This window comes from Prionailurus viverrinus, chromosome C1 (genome assembly GCF_022837055.1).
Source record: "Prionailurus viverrinus isolate Anna chromosome C1, UM_Priviv_1.0, whole genome shotgun sequence".
In the NCBI taxonomy this organism is placed as follows: Eukaryota; Metazoa; Chordata; class Mammalia; order Carnivora; family Felidae; genus Prionailurus; species Prionailurus viverrinus.
Genome location: NC_062568.1, coordinates 3,510,941 through 3,532,231, shown reverse-complemented (window position 1 = coordinate 3,532,231; position 21,291 = coordinate 3,510,941). Strand labels below are relative to the sequence as shown.

General features: G+C 46.8%; 1 protein-coding gene across 2 annotated transcripts in view; it reads right to left on the bottom strand.

Moving 5' to 3' along the window:
- Positions 1-11,952, bottom strand: part of GPR55 (G protein-coupled receptor 55) — a 44,017-nt gene extending 32,065 nt beyond the window's left edge. For both annotated transcript variants that reach the window (XM_047873628.1, XM_047873629.1), the window contains exon 1: positions 11,821-11,952. Coding sequence is in view for 1 of the 2 variants with exons in the window: in XM_047873629.1 (XP_047729585.1) it covers positions 11,821-11,839 (19 nt within the window). In the remaining variant the exon portion in view is untranslated. The remainder of the gene's footprint in view (positions 1-11,820) is intronic.
- Between the last annotated feature and the right edge of the window lie 9,339 nt (positions 11,953-21,291).

The following is a 21,291-nucleotide window of genomic DNA, read 5'->3' as shown; positions in this document are numbered from 1 at the left end:
CCTCCTCGGGCTCTGGGCTGGGACGTGGTGAGCCCGACATGGGGTGCCCCAGGCCAGTCCTGTTCTGCCTGCCTTCCTCCCCCAGGCCCAGTAGTAAGGACAAGTGAGAAGAGTCAGGCAAGAAACCTCTCCGCTATGACACCTTCATCATTTGTCACTCACATAGCAACATCCCTGGGCTACTGGGGTTCCAGGAAGGACCTGGAGAAGGCTGCCCAGGGCAGTGATGAAAGTTACCTAAGATTGGACACCAGACGGGGCAAACCTCATGTGGAAAGGGGTGAATCAACATCCCTCCCACATGTGACTTTATGGTTTTTCCTAGAACTTCTGTGAGCTTAACAACCGGGACTAGAAAACCTTGTTTGGGGGTTGAGGGGGGGGGGGCGGCTAGTGGACTCACCTCCCAAGAGCAGCTGACCCTCAAGTCTCTCCTCTAGATCCTTCATTGTCCCCTAGCAAATGCCCGAGGAATCCTGAACCCCATCGGGCCACCCCTGGGTCATGGCCACTCTGGCCCCACAGGGCACAGAGCTTCTCTCCAACAGTTGTCAAGGCCCCGAGGCCACTGTCGGTCTTCTGCCTGCTCTTTGCTGACCTCCACACCCCTCCTGGCCTCACTTGCCTCACGGTAATGGCTCCCTTGCAAACACCCCGAGATGCTGGCAGGTCGTTGAGAGGGAGCCCCGTGCCTGCCTCTTCTGTGCCCACAAAGGGAGCAGAGCCCCGGGGGGGTTGGTTTGACCGAGCCCCAAGTGGAGTGTGGGGATCCGAAAGCGAGGACGGTGGGGATGCTCCCCCTGCCCAGGTAGAGACCGGGGCAGTGTGTCAAGCCTCCCAGGGACCCCAGCGGCCCAGCCCGGCATGGGAGCACCTGTCTGACCTCTGTGCACCCAAAGGTGAGTGGAAAACCATGAGGTGCCTCATCCAGTCAGCTCTGGGGTTCTTTATCAGGGGCCATAGCTGAACCCTGAGCTTGTGAAGGGGCAGGAAGCCGCTGAGCATCCAAGCTGGGAGGAATGGGGACTGGTTAACACAGCCTGTGGGAGCTGATGGCCCAGACCACCTCTGTGGATGTCACTCAGCATGGATCCAAGAAGTCTCAAGGACTGGAGTCTGACCGGCCCCGCACTCCCTACACAGCCTCACCCCCGCACTCATGCAATCCTGGGGAAAGAGGAGAAATCCTGACTTAACCAAGCCCGGGGTCCTCAGAACAGAAGTTAGATCCTGGAAAAACTGAAGGCGACTGTGGTCCCATCACACCTGAGTCTGGGGACTGGGAGGCGTGCCGGCCTCATGAGCGTGACTCGAATCCCCGGGGAAACCCCCCAAGTTTAGAGATGAAGGGCAGAAAACTCGCGGAGGGGACTGGAGGGGACATGGTTCCAGTAACCACTGCGGTTAGTTCAGAGGGAAACATCCACAGCCCACAGCCGAGATGACTGTGCCACAGCGCGAGGGCTCCTCCTCAGGGCGAGAGCGAGGATGCCAGCGTGAGTGGGAGCCCCGAGAATGACTCAGCACTGAGTGATGTCAGCCAGGAGGTGCAGACTTTCTCGGGAGCGGGAAGAATATAACCGAATGCTCTGTCACAAATTTACATCGGGCTCGCTCATCACGACCCCTCAGGCACAGGCCACTGGCCCAGCGTCACCACAGAGGGCCCCCCCCCCCCCCCCCCGGCCCATGCTCACGCCAGGAATCCTTCTAGAGGCCCTGCGGGCAACAGGTGCCGCACTAGGCCCCGCGGATGCAGTGCGGTGCTGAATTAAGGCTCCGTCCCAACCGCAGGCGCTGCCTGGTGCAGAAGGAAGATACCTGAACAGATAAGATGCCCCCATATCCTCCTCTGCCAAACGGGGCCTACGTTCTCACCATGCTGCGGGAGCCCGCACCGCTTCCTTCCTCCCCCCGCCTCCAAGGGAAGGACGGATGGTGCCTGCTGCCCCGGGCCCCGGGCTCTTCTCCGTGCTAGCCGATCCTGGTCACCAACAAAGCACAGAGAACACTGAAGAGCCGGAGGCTCAGGGGATCTGTGCAGAAACACGGTGGAGGGCGGGGGGTCAGGAAAGCCCCGCGTTAGGGGGAGGTGGGGTTGCGTGGCTGGGATTTGAGAGACACAGAGCGGGAGCGAGTGTCAGGGAGGTCAGGGAGGCAGCTGCCTGAGGACGCAGCAGGTTTCCAGGAGGCTGGGGGCGGGAGGGGGGGTTGGATATCTGAGTATGGATTGAGTGGTAGATGATATTAAAGTGACTTTCAACTTTGTTTCCTATGATGCTGGCACATGATGGTTGCATTAAAAAGGGTCTTTGGGGCGCCTGGGTGGCTCAGTCGGTTAAGCGTCTGACTTCAGCTCAGGTCATGATCTCATGGTTTGTGGGTTCGAGCCCCACAGCGGGCTTGGCTGCTGGCAGCATGGAGCCTGCTTGAGATTCTCTGTCTCCCTCTCTCTCTGGCCCTCCTCCATGTATTCTCTCCCCCCTCCCTCTCTCTCAATAAATAAACTTTAATAAACTAAAAAAGTGTCCTTCACAGAAGAGAGGCATCCTAAAGTACTGGGCTGAGATGTCACGAGGTCAGTGGGAGCGGGCAAAGAGAAGAAATCCATGAAAGATGGTTGGTAGGAGTTGACTGTGGTGGCAGCTGGGCACAGGGTCCCGAGGAGGCAGGGTGAGGTCCTGCAGCAAACCACACCCGGGCCCGGCTGTAGCCCGGGCAGAGTTTCTGCTCTGGCAGAGACACAAGCAAACAGGACTGGCCCGTTAGACCCTCGGGACGTCCTGGGCCAGTCAGCACCACACCAGGTGGGAGCTCAGTGTGGTCCTTTCAGGACTCTACCAGGGTTGAGACATGCTTCCAAACTAAACCCCTCCGTCACATACGTGAATGAGCCCCACAAAGTAAATGAGAATCATCATAGGTTGGTGATGCTTAACCGTGGTTGACCTAATCTGCTTTCAACTTCCCCATGTTTGATTTTGGTAGACTCAACTTTCCAACAGCCCTATCACCCTTGTCCGCAACACAGACCCACGCCCTCCACCCCTTTCCAACACCCAATCCAGAGACAAATCTGCGTTTTGAACTACGGCCTGGAGCACCTGCGTGGCGTCCAACAGCTGGCAGTGCGCCTGCCCCTCTTGGCCTGTACCACCGTGGTTTTGCCGGTCACGGGACTATTTCACGGAGGCATGTCTTTACGGTTTTATGACTGTGAATGGAAAATGGCAAAGTGAAAGCATTGACACCGGCAGTGGGAAACAACCACGCAGGGAGATGGAAATTGTGAGGTGTGCAGAAGCGGCCAACCTTGAACCTGAGTCAGCTGTACCTGGGACGTAACCAGCCAGCCATGCTCCAGTGTGAAGGATAAGAGCACAGTCACAGAGCTCGTGCTGGACTTGACGTCTCCAGGGCTTCTTTTTTCTTTCTTTCTTTCTTTTTTTTTTTTTTCTTTTAGCTCATTGCACTGCTTACAATTTATTTGAAGAAGCCCATGGAAAGAGCAATTTATACAGTTTTTTTTCCTGCTCTTCCTTTTCTGAACTCCATTTAAAAAGAGAAAACCCAGGGCGCCTGGATGGCGCAGTCGGTTAAGCGTCCGACTTCAGCCAGGTCACGATCTCGCGGTCCGTGAGTTCGAGCCCCGCGTCAGGCTCTGGGCTGATGGCTCAGAGCCTGGAGCCTGTTTCCGATTCTGTGTCTCCCTCTCTCTCTGCCCCTCTCCCGTTCATGCTCTGTCTCTCTCTGTCCCAAAAATAAATAAACGTTGAAAAAAAAAAAAGAGAAAACCTTTTTTTTGTCAGTTCTGAGGTTTTGCCTTTTTACGTCTTCTTTCCCACTTTTATTTCTTCTGCTCCTCTCATTCCTCTTCCTTGCTTTCCTCTTGTTTTTCTCCTTTCCCTCCCCCAGCCCAAACTCTCAAAAGCTGTACAGATAACAGCACCTTCCCTTCTTCATATGAATTGAAATTTTGTCTCATATCTAAACAGAGGCTTAATGACATTTGAAATAGGCTTTTCATTATTACTCATCCCATTCAAAAGAGATAGTGTGTATATTTCTTCGCATGTAAGCAAAGGACTGAAAATGAAAATGAGATTTTTTTTTTCATATCAAATTGGCAGAGATTTGTTCAATGGCAGTCCTTAGTGGCGGCAGAACTGTAGGGAGGACATTCTCAGGTGATTTCTGAAGGCAATTTGGCAACATGTATCAAGAGCCTTAAAAATAGCCTACCTACTCTTTGGCCCCAAGGAACACAAACATCTGTCAGTTCCATTTTGTACTAGATGTAGTTTGGAGTGGCCTGGAATGTAAGAAGGGAGAGTTAGAAAGAACGTTTCTCCCTTTTGTTGGGCCCTGAGAAGATTACACTGGGGACAGAGGGGGTTACTGGACTTCAGGTAGAGACCACATGGTCAAAGGTGAGTCCTCTAGGGGACTGTTAGGCTACAGAGAGGGGGAAGCCTGATGTAGGGTAGCTTGGGCACAGGGAGCCTGAAAACCTGGTGACCACCTTGAGAGTTCTTCACATTGGAATGCCCTCCTGTTATCCCCATACCTTCAGAAATGTATGGCTGAAGGGTACAGCCTGGCTTTAGCTATGAGATCTCAAAGTCAGCTGGATTCTAGCCATCCCTTGAGCTCTAGGTGAGATTGGCTCTTCTGGACCTCAAGGGTCTGGGGAAGGAAAGCCCTCCGTGGGATGTTCTGTTCCATGGACTACAGATGGCCAAAGCCTTCCCAGATTTTCTGCAAGTTCCCAGGGCAGGGGTGGCTGACACCTCCATGAACCCCTCTGGCCACCATGCTTGTTAGCCTTTCCCCAAAGTTCCGCCAAGACTCCCCGCCCACAGGCAGTCATCAGTGTTCTGGGCATTTCTGAAGTTTGGGGGCTACAGAGAGATGGGGAGGATTCATGTCCCAGAAATACAAACTTGGCTTCTCAGTCCACCATGTCCCCAGTTAAAATGGCCATGGCCACTCTGTCCCTAGGGGACAGCCTCAGGCCGGCTTCCACATGGGTCCTAGCCTCTTTCTGGCAGGATTCTCTCACCCCACTGCTTTCCTGACCCTTCTCTCTCTCTCTCTCTCTCTCTCTCTCTCTCTCTCTCTCTCTCTCTCTATCTCTCCCTCTCTCCCTCCCTCCATCTCAAGCCCCTGAGTTGTGACCCAGGGTCATGCTGACACCTCCACCCTCAGGTCCCACCTTCTGCCCTCACAGTTGTCAAGATGCTTCCCTGGCTAAGAGGACACTTGGTGCCAGTTGTTATGGTGATCTTTTCATCCTATTTTAACTGAGTCTTGGGGAATCGGGGTGATGCCTGCGCCCACCCTTGGGCTCTCAAGGAGAATGGACACCCCAGAGAAGCTAGTTCTGAGGTGGCCAGAGGTGAGGAAGGAGAGACGCCAGCTGAAGTGACCAGCAGCAACCAGGAAGATTTTGTGGACCATGGGGCATTCCTCAGGGTTTCTGAGGTGGGCAGGATAACACCCTCCCCACAAAGATATCCGCATACCAATTCCCAAAACCTGTGAATGTGTTATGTTTCACAGCAGGGGGAATCAAGGACACTGATGAAATTAAGGTTGCTAATCAGCGGGCCCTAAAAATAGGGAGAGTAGCCTGTATTATCCAGGTGGACCATATATAACCACAAGAGTCCTTAAAAGTGGAAGAGAGAGAGAAGAGAAAGTCAGAGGGGTGCAATGTGAGAAGGACCCAACCCTTTGTTGCTGGCTTTGAAGATGGATGGAGGGGCCAAGAGCCAAGGACCACGAACAGAGCATTCTCTGGACGCCTCAAGAGCCACGAAAATAGGTTCTCCCCTGGAGAAAGCTCCGGAAGGAATGCAGTTCTGCCAACCTCTTGATTTTCACCCAGTGTGACCTATGTCAGACTCCTAACCTACAGAGCTGTAAGAAAATAAATTTGTGGTGTTTTAAGCCACTGAATATGTGGTCATTTGTTACAGCAGCCAAAGAAAACTGATACAGCTTCCAGACGCTATCAGGGAAGAGAACCTGGTAAAAGTCTGTGTATCTTGGGTCCCTGGGACTGTAATGAGAGCATTGAAGGCAAGAAGGATCACCCGGGACGCTGTAGAGGTAAGAAACGTCCAGGCTACATACGCCCCGTGTAGACCTCATCAAAGACCCTGAGGTGAATAAGTTTGAATCTACACATGACCAGGTCTCCCAGGTCTCCTGGAGCCACCTGCCCTGGGGGTATTCCCAAGGGAGGTCCTGCAGGCCTGGAGGCTCAGAGATCTGATGGGTGGGCCTCATGGAGCTCACATTAGCCAAGCTCATTCTGAGAACCACAGCTCCCAAGGCTACAGGACCTTCTGATGAGAAGACCTTGTTCCACTTGAGCCGAGATCCCCAGGAAGTGAAATCATAACCAGAAGGCATCTGAGCAAGTTCTGTGATTTGACTATTTCCAACCATGGCTACACAGCCTGACAATCGCGTCCACAAGAGCCTCCCCTGGCATCAGATAGGCTACGCAGACCCATGGGCCTGGTCTCCCCCAGCCCACCCCCGACAGAGGGTAGACGGGGCTGCCAGTGGCCCATCCGTGACAATTGCCCTTTTTCAGTGTTCTCACAATGACAGCCAAGCCCTTGTTCTGGCCCAGGAGCCATTCGGTCTCCCGAAGGAAACTTAGCTTAGGGCTCTTAGACGCCATTATCTGTTGATTTTAACCCCTAGCTTTCGGACAACAGTCTTATTTCCCTTCTTTCCACGTCATTGGCAGAAGCCTCCTAGTAGCTTCTGTGCACTGTCAACATCTCCCAATTTATTTGTTCTTGAGACAAAAAACAAAATCCTTGGAGAGAGGGGTGTGAGTGTGAACAGCCTGGGCATCCACATGGCCCCAGGTGTCCCCACCCAGGAAGCCTCCTTTGTCTCCATCCCAGCAGGCTGCAATTTCCAGCCTCGTCTCTCTTCAGTGGAAGCCCCCCAGTGTGGACAACCTAGCGCCTCATACCCAAGATGCTCCTGCTCTGTCAGTCCGGAAGCCTCTTTGGCTGGAAGACCAGCCCCTTCTTCTCCAATTTCCTCTCAAAATCTGTAAACCTCATATTCTCTGTGGTCTCTGGGGCTCTTTGCCATATTTGGTATTCTTTTCAACTGCCCAACAGAAAGCCAACCATGAGATTCTCCCCTGCCCCCTCACCTGTCACACTAAGTGGCTATATGACCTTCGGGGTAAGGTATTTAACTACTCTAAGCCTCATTCTTTAATTCCACAATGATTTATTGAGCACCTATAAAGTGCCAGGCAGTGACTTAGAAAAGGTGCCAGAGGGGCACCTGGGTGGCTCAGTCAGTTAAGCGTCCGACTTTTGGCTTTGGCTCAGGTCATGATTTCGCAGGACGTGAGTTAGAGCCCCGCATCGAGTTCTGTGCTGGCAGGGCAGAGCCTGCTTGAGATTCTCTCTCTCTCTCTCTCTCTCTCTCTCTCTCTCTCTCCCCCTTTCTCTCTGCCCCTCCCCTACTCACACTGTGTCTGTTTCTCTCTAAATAAATAAATAAACTTAAAACAAATATTTTTAAAGGAAGAAGTTTTGCTAGAAATATAGCAGTAGGCAAACCCAACCAAATCATCCAACCAACAAAAATCCCAGCCCTCCAGGAGCTTACATTCCAAGGAGAGAAGACAGAGAATAACTAACTAACATATATACAAGGTCAGGAGGGTGGCAGGTGCCAAGGAGACAACTAAAGCAGAGAAGGGTGATGGGGGTTGAAATGTGAAATACAATAACCAGAAAAAGCTTACTGACAAGGTGAGCAAAGACCTGAGGAAGCCGACTTCAGTTCCTTGGTTGCAACGCGAGCATCAGAATGGCGTTTACCTCATCAATCGTGGTGAGGATCGATTAAGTTAATCCATGCACAACATTTAGGTTACTGCCCGGCCCACTGCAAATGCTTCACAAATATTAGATATTGTTATGATCCATTACTTTAATAAATGCTTTTTTGAAGTCTTCAGTGTTTCAAAAGCATTCAATGTAGTCTGTGTTGGGAACTCAAAGATGGCGAGCGTGACACGCAAACCAAGGTAGTCTTTCAAAAATCATACACAGGGGCACCCGCATGGCTCAGTCAGTTAAGTGTCTGACTCTTGATCAGCTCGGGTCTCGATCTCATGGTTGTGGAATTGAGCCCCGAGCCGGGCTCCACGTTGAGTGTGGAGCCTGCTTGGGATTCTCTCTCTCTCTCTCTCTCTCTCTCTCTCTCTTTCTCTCTGCCCCTCCCCTGCTCAAGCTCCCTCTCCCATGCCCCCCTCTTTGTGTCTCAAAATAAATAAATAAATATATATTTTTTAATCGTAACACAAACATCACTAGTCAGCTACCGCACTCTGCCTGCTTGAGCCAGGAGTCCTTCTTAACATAGTCTTCCAGGACCAGTCGTCAGCAAATAATTGGAATTGGCAAAAGCAAAAAGAACCTAATACGCCAGTCCCTGATGCAGCTGCAGTTAGGGACAGATTCATCTTTTGAACTCCCTCCACTATCCTTCTCCATGTACTACGTGACAGTAATTTCCTCTGTCACCAAGAGCTGACATTCCATCTCAGTCATGCTTCCTGTGAAATGATAATCTCCATCTGCTTTGAGGGGCAAAGAAAAGAATAATTCGGAATCCGCTACTGACATCGTGTAAGACAATACAAACCAGCCTACGTGGCTAGTCGTCTAGCTGTTATGTGTTATTTCTTCAGGCATCACCCAGTAAAAAGATCTTAACTTCCTACTTGCTGCGTTTCCTTGATGTGACAACAGGTCTGAGTCATTGTTAGGGGCATGTATGACAGGGGATCCGATGTTCTTGGGAAGGAAAGCGGCTGTCACACAGACGCCTTGTTCTTCCCACATAATTGTGAAATTTCCACAATATAAACACAGGCTTCTTCTCACTGCACCCTCTCCTGAGCCTATTTGAGACAGTCCCAGTGTCCAAATATAGTGACACATTAGTAGTATCACTACTTGGGGGCCTATGAAACATTAGCTCAATGGAAATCTTCTTGGAACTGTAAAGCAAGACCAAACACAATTCAAGCGTAGAGAATGATTACACTTCACCTTTTATGGACCAGATGTTCATAAAGAAGACACACAGGAAAAGAACACCAGGCTCGGTCAGTTGAACGTCCGACTTTGGCTCAGGTCATGATCTCACGGTTCATGAGTTCAAGCCCCGCGTCGGGCTCTGTGCCGACAGAGCCTGGAGCCTGCTTCAGACTCTGTGTCTCCCTCTCTCTCTGTCTCTCCCCCGCTCGTGCTCTATCTCTCAAAAATAAAATAAACATTTTAAAAAGAAGAAGGAGAAGGAGACACACAGGAAAATGCAACCAGAAAAAATTATGCCTCAGCGTTTACACCAAATGCTCTCTAATTTTCCTTAGGAGGGACGCCCGATGCCTAGGCCAGTGGGAAGTCTTGTCCTAGCATTCATCTGGAAGCTAGGTTTTATTATGAACTTTTAGTTTTTGTAAATATCAAACTTGCAAAAAACTTGAAAGACACAAATACTTGGTTACCTGTCACCAATTTTATATATATACACATACATGTGTATACCCACACCTTTTTTTGCTGAACACTTTGGAAGTAAATTGCAGACACAAGCTCGCTTTCACCCTTAAATGTTTGACTTGCTTCTACAAAAAGAAGGATCTTCTGTTATATAACCAAAATACCATCACCACACCCGATAATAGCAGGAACACAATAATATTATTTAATAGTCAGTCCTTATTCAAATTTCCCCAATCATCTCCTAAATGTCATTTATATCCTTTTTGGAAAAAAAATACCATGTGGCATCCAGTCAAGGTTCCCACACTGTTTAACGGGGTTTCACGTAGAGCTGTCCCTCCACCTCTTTTGGTCGTCCACGACATTGACATTCTTTAAGAGTCTCGTGGACTATCCCTCAATCTCGGTTTACCCAGTGGCTTCCTCATGATATAATTCAGATTAACTATTTGGGGCAAGATGCTACCGAGGTGAGGTTGTGCCCTTTCCTAATAGATCACGTCAGGAGGCACATAATGTTAGTCTGTCCCGTTATTTATGAAGCTCATTTTGCGCGTCTAGTTAAGGCGAGGTCTGACAGAACTCTCCACTGTTACCAAAACGTAATCTGCCAAGAGATGCTTTCATGCCACGTGAACATCGCGTACCCAACGGTGCTTTGCTCAATGGCTTTGGCAAAGGTTGATGATGTTGACTGAATCGGTCATTATGGGAGTCTTTGCAGAATGGTGATTACCCAATTCTATTATTCCTCCTTTATTTATTAGCTGGCATTCCTCTGTGAAGACGCGCTGGAACCTGGGAACCTGGGTCTCTAATTGCCATAAATCCCATTTAAAATGGCAGGAAATCGTCGGCTGCAAGTATGATCAGGCACAATGTCGGTACACGGTTTCCGGTTCCTTCTCCTCATGCTTCTTTCCCTCCAATAGATCCATTTATTGAGTACTTTGCTCCCAGCACTGTACAAAGCACTTTAGGTACACGAGATCATTTAATTAACTCCAACCCCCCGGGGGCTAGCTGGTGTTAGTCTCCTTTTGCGGATGAGGACACTGAAACACTGAGAGGCAGCTTGCCCAAGGTCATCCCGTAAGTGACAGACCTGAGATCTGGAACCCGGACACAACTGACCAAAAAGGCTGTGTTCCTGCCCGGCCACTTTCCTAAACCACTGTGTTATCCTTTTTTGTATACAGATACAACAATTCGGGTAGTAGCTGTCCTTGATTTTTTTGCTGATTCCTAGAGAACTCCTCATCCTTTCCCCCTGAGTATTAGCCATGCATAGTAAAAAGGCCAAAGGACTAAAAATAGTGACTGTGGGATCATGGATCATTTTTATGTTCCCCTTTATACTTGTCTGTATTTCCCAAGCTTTCTACAATGAACACGCATTGACAGTGTGGGCAAATTTCTAGTTGACAGATTCAGAAAAGCTCTTCTTCAGAGCCATCTGTCCCTGTTAGAGCCAGGCCCAGAGGATCAACACGTGGACACATGCCTGGGCTTATGTGCTAGTAAGTGGCCTTTTAGTGACATAGGTGATTCGTTCTACACCGAACCAACTGGGGGAAAGAATGTAGTTCAACCGACGGTCCATTTTCCCAGAGTCCGAATCACAGCCTGGCCTTGTGCAAGACTGCAGGTGGCTCTCAAGGACAGAGACTGAGCCTGGGGCCTCAAACTTTACAAGGTAACAGCGAGACAGGGAAACACACAAGAAACACTTTTTGAGAAAGCCAAGCTAAGAAATGCCCTGTCAGCAGAGCAAGAGAAGTGGCCACCTTCCCTAAGGCCAGATACACAAGAAGTTACTGAGGCTTGGACAAATTTCCAGAGGGGAAGTCAGAATCACAGACCACAAAGTCCTTCCTCTGAGACAGTTTATAAGATTCTGGGCCTTTATAACTTTCTCATGCTTCTTACGCTTGTTACTGCATGTCTGTTTCCCTATAGTCTTCGGCAGAAGAGGGGAAATGCCTTTAAAAAGGAAACAAAGAAGAATTAGTAGGAAGATGGAACTGCAGGGCAAAACTGTATAATTCGGAATAACAAAAAGCCACCGCAAGACAACTCTTACATGTGGAGCGCTGGGAGGTCAACTACTTCCAACCCCAAGAGAAAAAAACCGTGAACAGGCTGCAAATCAACAGCTTTTCTTAGATGCATTGGAGAAATGAGGTCATAGGGTGAAGCACCAGCCTGAAATCCGGAGAGAGGGGGTTAGAGAAGACAGAGAAGCGAGACTCACCGGGAACAGAAGTCACCATGGGAGCCGGCAATCCGTAGGAACCCGCAAGCAGTCTGATGAATTGCTAGAGGCTGGGTGCAGACTAGCCTGAAGGTTACAAACCCCTGGAATACTTTCCCCGGGTTTATTTACTTCCAGGAGCCCCACCAGGCTCTCACTGTGAAAATAGGGAAACTTCTCCAGGCGTCAAGCACGGGGAGGGAAAAGTAACCATTTTCAAACACACGCAGGGAGAATGTAACGGTTTTGAAAGAGCAGAGCGTCTTGTTCTCCTTAACAAAGGCCTGAATCCAGGCGAACTGCTTTACCAGAGCCTTATCTGCCCTGGGAGACGGGCAAGGAGACGATTCCAATGCCTCCAGGCTTTCAATCCGCTTTCTTTCGGGCTGTCTCCCTCTCCCTTTAGAGCCCTTAACACATTAATCACAGTTATTTCAGATTCCCTACCTGGTAATTCCAAAACTATTGTCATTCTGAGTCTGGTTCTGATGCTTGCTTAACCGACTGAGCCACCCAGGCGCCCCAGTCATAATCTACTCTTATTATACTGGAGCTTGTTGATGGGGTAAATGTAGTGGGTTGAATAATGTCCCCTCCAAATTCATGCTCACCTGGAACTTCAGAATGGGACCTTATCTGGAAATAAGATTTTTTGTAGATGTAATTAGCTGTACTAATATGAGGTCATACAGGGTTAGGGTGGACCCTAAATCCAATGATTGATGTCCTCATAAGAAGAGAACACACAGGGATACACACAGACACACGGAAAGAAAAATAATAAAGCTATCGTTGAACTGAACAGCACCATCAATCAATTGAATCTAATTAGCATTTACAGAATACTTCACCCAACAACAGCAGAATACACATTCTCGCCAAGCTCACATGGAACATTCACCAAGATAGACCACATTCTGAGCCATAAAGCAGATCTATATGAGTTGAAAAGAATAGAAATCATGTAAGTTATGTTATCAGGCCACAGTGAAATTAAACTAGAAATCGATAACAAAAAGATAGCTGCAAAATCCCAAAATATTTGGAGATTAAACAACACATTTTTCTTTTTTTAAATTTTTTTTTAAATCGTTTTTGACAGAGACAGAGAGAGAGAGACCGAGCACTAGCAGGGGAGGGACAGAGAGAGATGGAGACACAGAATACGAAGCGGGCTCCAGGCTCCGAGCTGTCAGCACAGAGCCCCACGTGGGGTTCAAACTCATCAATCGTGAGATCATGACCTGGGCCAAAGTCAGCAGCTTAACCGACTGAGCCACCCAGGTGCCCTTAAACAACGCATTTTTAAACGACATATGGACCAAAAAAAGTCTCCAGAACTTATTTTGAAAATACTGTAAATGAAAATGGAACTAAAACTTATCAAAATTTGTGGGATGCAGTAAATGCAGTGCTTAGAGGAAAATTTATAGCATTGAATGCACATATCAGAAAAGAAGAAATATCTAAAATTAATAATATAAGCTTCTACCTGGAAAAACTAGAAAAAGAAGAGTAATATAAACCCAAAACCAGCAGAAGAAAAAAATGGCAAAAATTGGAGCAGAATTCAATAAAATTGAAAATAGGAAATTAATAGAGAAAATCACCAAAACCAAAAACTGTTCTTTGAAAAAAAAATCAATAAAATTGATAAGCCTCTAGCCAGACTTATCTTAAAATTGATAAGCCTCTGAATTACTAATACCAGAAAAGAAACAGGGGCAGTCAATGCTGAACCCATGAACATCAAAAGGATAATATAGGAATATGATGAACAACTCTATGCCCACAAATTTGATCATTTAGATGAGATGACCCAATTCTTAAAAAGCACAATCTACCAAAACTCAAGTAAGGAGAAACAGATAATATGAATAAGTCTATTCAAAGAAATTGAATCAAAAGCCTTTCAAAAAAAGAAAGCCCAGATGATTTCACTGGTGAATTCTACCGAACATTTAAGGAAAAAAATGATCTAACTAACAGACAAAACTCTGCAAGAATTAGTGATGACTGGGAGGCATTTATTTTATAAACCAAAACAGTTATCAAGAGCTTTCCAATGGATACATCAGAAAGCAGACTGATAGTTGAGAGAATGTGTTAGCTAGATAACTTCTGAAAAAAACAACTTATCTTTTACAGTGTGACACATAACGCAGATCTAAATGACAATATTAAACAGAATAACAGATTAGCTTGTATCACAATTTTAATCTTTATAAAATTGTTTGGTGTATTTGCATTTGTAACATTAAACTAAATAACCACTAAGATGGGCTGTCAAATTTTTAGTTATACAATTCAATTATACATTTAGACTATGAGTCATTCAAGTAAAAAGCCTCGTTTGGGGATTCTTTATAGCTCAAAATTTTGCAAGATTGAAAAGTTCCAAAATCATACAAAACAATATCCATGATGTGTTTGATAAGGGATTAATATTCAGAGTATATACAAACCTCCTAAAACTCAAAAAAAAAGAAAAATTAAACAACCTGATTCAAAACTGAGCAAACAACTTGAATAGACATTTCCCCAAGAAAGATATGGCCACTGAGCACATGGAAAGATGCTCCACATGACTAATCATCAAGGAAATGCAATCAAAACCACAGTGAGTCCAGGGGCACCTGGCTGGTTCAGTAAGTAGAGCCTGTGACTCTTGATCTTGGGGTTGGGAGTTCAAGCCACAGGTTGGCTGTAGAAATTACTTAAAAATAAAATCTTAAAAAAAAAAAACCCCACTGAGTTCACAGAAGGCATACAGAGGGCTAACAGACCATGAAAAGATGCTCCACATCACTTATCATCAGGGAAATGCAAATCAAAAACACAATGAGATATCACCTCACGCCTGTCAGAATGGCTAAAATCAAAAACACAAGACACAAGTGTTGGTGACAATGTGGGAAAAAAGCTACCTTCGTGCCCTGCTGGTGGGAATGCAAACTGGTACAGCTACTGTGGAAAACAGTATGGAGGTTCCTCAAAAAATTACAAATAGAACTACCCTACAATCCAGCAATTGAGCCACTGGGTATTTACCCAAAGAATACAAAAAAACTAATTCGAAAGGCTATATGCACCCCTATGTTTACTGCAGCATTGTTTACAATGGCTAAATTATGGAAGCAGTCCAAGTGCCCATCAATGGATGAATGGCTAAAGAAGATGTGGAATATATAATATACATACAATGGAATGTTACTCAGCCACAATAAAGAGTGAAATGTTGCCATTTGCAACACTATGGATGGAGCTAGACAGTATAATGCTAAATGGAATAAGTCGGTGAGAGTGAGACAAATACCATAGGACTTCACTCAGTGGAATGAATGTAAGAAACAAAACAAGAGGCGCCTGGGTGGCTCAGTCGGTGAAGCATCTGCCTCTTGATATTGGCTCAGGTTATGGTCTCATGGTTTGTGGGATCCAGCCCCACGCTGTCAGCACGGAACCTGCTTGGGATTCTTTCTCTCCCTCTCTCTCTCTCTGCCCCTCTGCTGCATGCTCTCTCTCTATATTTATCAAATACATAAACATTTTTTAAAAAGAAACAAAACAAATGCGCAAAGGGAAAAAAAAAGAGAGACAGAGAGACAAACCAAGAAACAGACTCTTAACTATAGAGAACAATCAGATGGTTAGCAGAGGGGAGGTGGGGGGGGGGGGGAGGAGTGAAGTAGGTGAGGGGAATTAAGAGCACATTTATCATGATGAGCACAGAATAATGCATAGAAGTGTTGAATCACTATATTGTACACCTGAAGCTAATATACCACTGCATGTTAACTATACTAGAATTACAATTTCAAAACTTTTTAAAAAGAGAAAAAAACCACAGTGAGAAAAATTAGAATGGCTACTATAAATTAATTCGCAGAAAAAAACAAGCGTTGAAGAGGAGGTGGAGAAACGGGAACCCTCGCGTGCTACCGTTGGGAAGGAAAGTGGAACCACCCCTGTCGGAAACAGGATGGCAGTTCCTCCAAGAATCAAAACCAGAATTTCCATATGACCCAGCAATCCCATTTCTGGAAGTGGAAAGACTTGAGGGGGGCCGGGGTGGCTCAGTCCCAGCTGAGCATCAGACTCTTGATCTCAGCTCAGGTCACAACTCCAGGGTCGTGGGTTTGAGCCCCGCATCGGGCTCCACACTGAGCATGGGGTCTGCTTGGGATTCCCTCCCTGTCCCTAACCCCCACTCATGCTCTAAAAAAAGAAATAAAATAAAATAAATCTTTAATAAAACAAAAGGAAAGAATTGAAAGCAGAGACACAAGAGATATTTGCACACCCAAGTTTATAGCGGCATTATTCACAGTAGCCAAAAGGTAAAAGCAACCTGATTGTCCATCTATAGATGAATGCTTAAAAACATCATGCTAAGTGAAATAAGGCAGTCACAAAAAGACAAATACGGCACGATTACAGTTATATGCAGTCCCTAGAGTAGTCAGAGTCATAGACACAGGATGTAGAATGGTGGTTGCCAGGGCCTGGGCTTGGAGGAAGGAATGGGAATCAATGCGTAATGAGCACAGAGCTTGCAAGGTGAAAGTGGTCCTGGACATGGATGGTCGTGATGGTTCACAACAATGAAAATGTATTTAATGCCATCGAACTATACCCTTCAAAATGGTTCCAAGGGTAAATTTTTATGTTATGTATATTCTACCACAATTTTTCAAATAAATAATAATAATAATTCGTGATAAATCGGGCAACCATGTGAATTATTGTCCAAACTGAGACACTTTGGATTGTGGAAGTCGACGCTTTTAACAACTAGACCTGGCCCCCAAAGGGAAACCTGACTGTCTTGGGTAGCCCAAGTGCCCCCCAAATATCCTGCTCTGACCTCAGCTGAAAAATACCCACTTATCTCAGTTGAAAGTGAGTGTCTTTCTTCATTAGAGTAACTAGGGATCTCACAACTAACAATGCCAAGAAATAATTATTCCTGTTTTATAACCTCACGCTTTTAAAATTTGGCCATGAAACTTTTATTTTTTATTTCTATTTTAGAGACAGAGAACTTGCGAGTGGGGCGAGAGGGGCAGAGGAAGACAGAATCCCAAGCAGGCTTTGCACTCAGGGCAGACCCCGACGCGGGGCTCGATCCCAATACTCTGGTATGATGACCTGAGCTGAAATCAAGAGTCAGATGCTTTCCCGACTGAGCCACCCAAGTGCCCCATGGCCACGAAACTTTTAAAATAAAATTGCCATAATAATTTTTAGATGTATTTCAGATTTATGGTTTTATCCTAGAAATCCCTTGTACTTTGCGACTCTGACTTTGGTTTTCAGGCTCTGCTGTCAGTTATGTGCATGTGGGACACACCTCTCCTTCCTGCCTCTATCCTATCCTTCCTCTTCCCTTTTCCATCTCAATCGCATCCGTCCTTCGAGGTAGGTCCCCCCCAAAAGTCCAGCCTGTCCCGACCCACTAGGTAGACTTCCTCCACTTTCACACTTCACTGGTCCTTTATTTGGCGTGAGGATTACATAAGACCTCGATTACTGAATGAATGTTATTAACATCTGCTTGGCTGCCAACGCTGAAAAATAACCATAATTAAAATCATTAATCGCCATAAGGAAAATTACCTGGGGCCTCCTCTCTTTAAACCCTTTGGATTTTCAGGAGTTTGGGGGTGCTTGAGGCTGAGGCTTGGAGAAAGAATCTGATCTGGTTCTTGGCCATGGTGGGAACTGACATTCCTCTTAGTGTTTTTCATGTACAGGAAGTGGTAATTCTCACCCTCCCTGGTCTCAGAGCTCTGACTCATTGGGGTCCCCCAGCCCCCAGGGCCTGGCCTCCATGCCGCTAAGGCCCTAAACAGTAAGGTGCCTGGCTGAAAAATTCCCCTGGTGGGGAGGGGACGCTCGTCCTGAGAGGTGTTACTCTCCACATTCACGTGGTTTTGTCAGGATGCCTGGACCCCACAAGCCTGGGCCGGGTTACCTTGATCACACAGGTCATTGTAGGTTGAGAAACAGTCCGAGAGGTCGCCTGTCTCATTAAGCATTTCACAGCCCTCCCCCGAAGTTAATAATATCACCCCTGTGTTTCTGTACTCCCAGAGTACATTGTGAGTATGACTTTGTGCAGTAAAAATTTGGTTTATTTGAGGTTTCTTGCAAACGTTCAGCTACCGTCACGCTTAGTATGTACCTAGATTCCTCTCGTATGGCCGTGGAGCCCCAGGATCACCAGCTTAAAAGACAACAAGGACTAATCCCACAGGAAATGGAAGCCTCAGGTAGCCCCGCGAAACCAAAGGGCAGCATTATGAGAACATATGATGTGCATCTCCAGCTCGCGAGCAAAGTGTGCAGTTAGACCACTTCACACCCACTAGGATGGCTGTAATCCAAAGCACAGAAAATAAAAGGTGTTGGCAACGGTGCAGAGAAATGGGAACGCTTATACGTCGCTGGTGAGAATGTCAACTGGTGTGGCTGCCGTGGAAAACAGCTCGGTGGCTCCGCAGAGGGTTAAACATCTAGAGGCACCGTATGGCCCGGCAATTCCACTCGTCGGTACACACCCACACGAATAGAAAAAAGGTGCTCAAGTGGGTGTCAGATGTGTGTAAGAATGTTCATAGCAACACGAGCCGTAGCGGCCGAAAGGTGGAAACAGCCCGGCCGTTCATCAGCTCATAGACGGGTAAACGGGCTGGAGCACAGCCGTGCTATGGAACGTGTAGTCATGGGAGGGAATGGAACACTGATACATTTGCAACACGGACGAACCCTGAAAACATTAAGGCAAGTGAAAGAAGCCAGACATAAAGGGCACGTCCGTATGATTCCCTTTATACGAAATGTCAAGAATAGGCAAATGCGTAAAGGCAGAAAGCAGCTGACGATTGTCAGGGGCTGGGGCGGGGCGGGGGGGGGGCGGGGAGAGAAAATGGGAAGCAACCCGCTTAAGGGGTGTGAGGTTTCCTTTGGGGGTGATGAAAATGTGGTCACACAACTTTGTGAATGTACCGAAAGCCACTAAATAGACCCTTCAGAATAGTGTTGAGTTCTATGTAATGTGAAATTTATCTCAATTTTTTTTTAAGTGTGTACTTTGACGGAGGCAAGAGTTTGTCGCAGGAACTGTTTCTCCCTTTGCGATATTTCTTAATCCTCCGGGGTCACCCGTCCTCTTCTCCAAAGCCACCCACATCCCAAGAGACGCCCGAGGACTGGAGGCGGGGACAGGAGAGGTCAGCCTGCTGCGTGACCTTCACCCCAATTTGTGCCTGTTGCTTTCCCGCCACTCTCAGAATCAGGAGGTCATCCGAGCCCCAAGAGGACCTAGATATTCCCAATGCCCTGGCGTCAGACATCACAGGGGCCTCCCTAACACCCAGCATCAATTGACAAAAGTCAGCACTGAACAGGTTCCATGTGAAGTCAGAACATTCTAAAACAGGAGGAAATGAAAGTGAGCCCCAGAGGTCTATTTAAGTGGGTAACAAAGTTCAGGGTAATGTGAAAAAGAGGAAATAGACCCTACTGTCTTTGTATAAGAAACCAGAGAAAATGAGAATACGTGTGTGTTATTTTCATGAAAAGAAACACAGGAAGCGTAAGAGAAACTAATGAAAAGGGTTAACTGTGTTGGTGGGAGGGAACGATCCAGAAGGTACAGAGAGGGTGGTGAGACTTGTCTTATACACCTTTCTCTATCGTTTTAACTTTGAACCATATAAATGTCTTATGTAGGCAAAAACTAAAATTAAAGTTCGCAAGGATGGGATAAGGCAAACCCTACCGCAGAGTGTGAACGGGAACAGAACAAAGTGCTACTATGTCAGACTGATAACCGCACAGAGCAAGGACTGAAGTCGAGTACTCGGTACATCCCTAATGGGATCTGTTCTAAGAACAAAATCAACTGCAAAAAAAAAAAAAAAAATCTTATGCTTTACTTAGTAGGTGTTCTGTTAGTAATGACATTGGTCTTGTAATTCTGAAACTCTTTTATGCATAATATCGTATCAAGAAAATACATATTTGACTGTAAGAGAAAAAAACACTAGTAATAAGTAAAAGAAGTTAAAGAAAAACCCTACAATGTCAAATTTGAGGTGGAAATATCAGTTTGAACTCATGATTGTTTTAAAAATGAATTTCCAGGTTCTGTTCCCTGACAGACACTGCTGTAGCAATGAACACATTATATATTCAATAGAGCCCTGTGCTCTTGTGATCTAGCTAGCTGTCATTCACCACGAATGGAGCCAGGACTCCTTGAAGAAACAGTTAGCTCTAGGTCTAGGGCTAAACACGTACAGCGTGAGCCCAGAATATCCTGTAGTGCCAAAGATAAATGCGATCGTGTCAAAGGGATGACCTACGCGACTCCCCACTGCTCAATGTGGGATTATATTAATGCCAAAATGGATAACGATAGTAGCAGGTTGTAACACATTTTTTTAGTAGGCTCCATGCCCAACGTCGGGCTCGAACTCACGACCCTGAGATTAAAAGTCACGTGTGTGCTCTACCGACTGAGCCAGCCAGCCGCCCCATATAACACATTTTAAAAAATCCGTGAATCCACTGTGATTTTTAAGGGGGGGGGGGGGGGTGTGGAGTAAATTCCAGCTACTAAATGTGAAAGGAAAAACTTTGCAACCTCCGTTGTGGTACTTGCTTTGGGCAAGCCTCATCCGTGATTGCCAGGAACTATTGGGTGAACGGGATACTCCCTTGATGTCGGGACCGTGTGAGGATCCCATGAATTACTGATTAATCGCAAAGGAGAGAATGGAGAACGTCACTCAGCGTCACCACGAAGGCACCACCTGACGTCACGTGATACAAGTGGCAATAATGACATCACCTAGGGAGTACTCTTGCCAAACACATTAAGCCTGAATCCAGCCATGAGAAAATAACCAGACGAATCCAGCAGGTGGGATGTCCTACAAACCCAAGTGGCCGGGACTCTTCAAAAAAGCCTATGTCACCAAAAAAAACCAAACAAACAGCAATGGCAACAACCAAAAGGTGACAGACTGTGTTAGATCCCAAGAGACTAAAGAGACATAACCAAGACTCATGGGCGAACCTCGACTGGATTCCGGAGAGCAGGAAAAACCTCCAGCTTTAAGAGACAGGTGGGGGACAATTGGAGAGATTTGAATACAGATGGTGTCCTGGATGCTATTATGGTTGTGAAAATAGCGTTGTGGTTTTGTGGCAGAACATCCTTGGTAGGAGATGCTGAGATATTTAGAAGTGAAGCATCGAGCTGTCAGCAACTAATTGTTCAGCAAAATAAAAGTAACACAGAAAGGGGGAGAGAAAGAGAAAGCAAGCATGACAAAACGTTAACAGTTGGAGAATCTAGGGGAAGGTGGAGGGGCATTTGATGTACCCCTTTTTTCAACTTTTCTGTGGGTTTCACAATGTCAGACTAAAATGTTGGGGTGGGGGCAACTGCACGGTGAG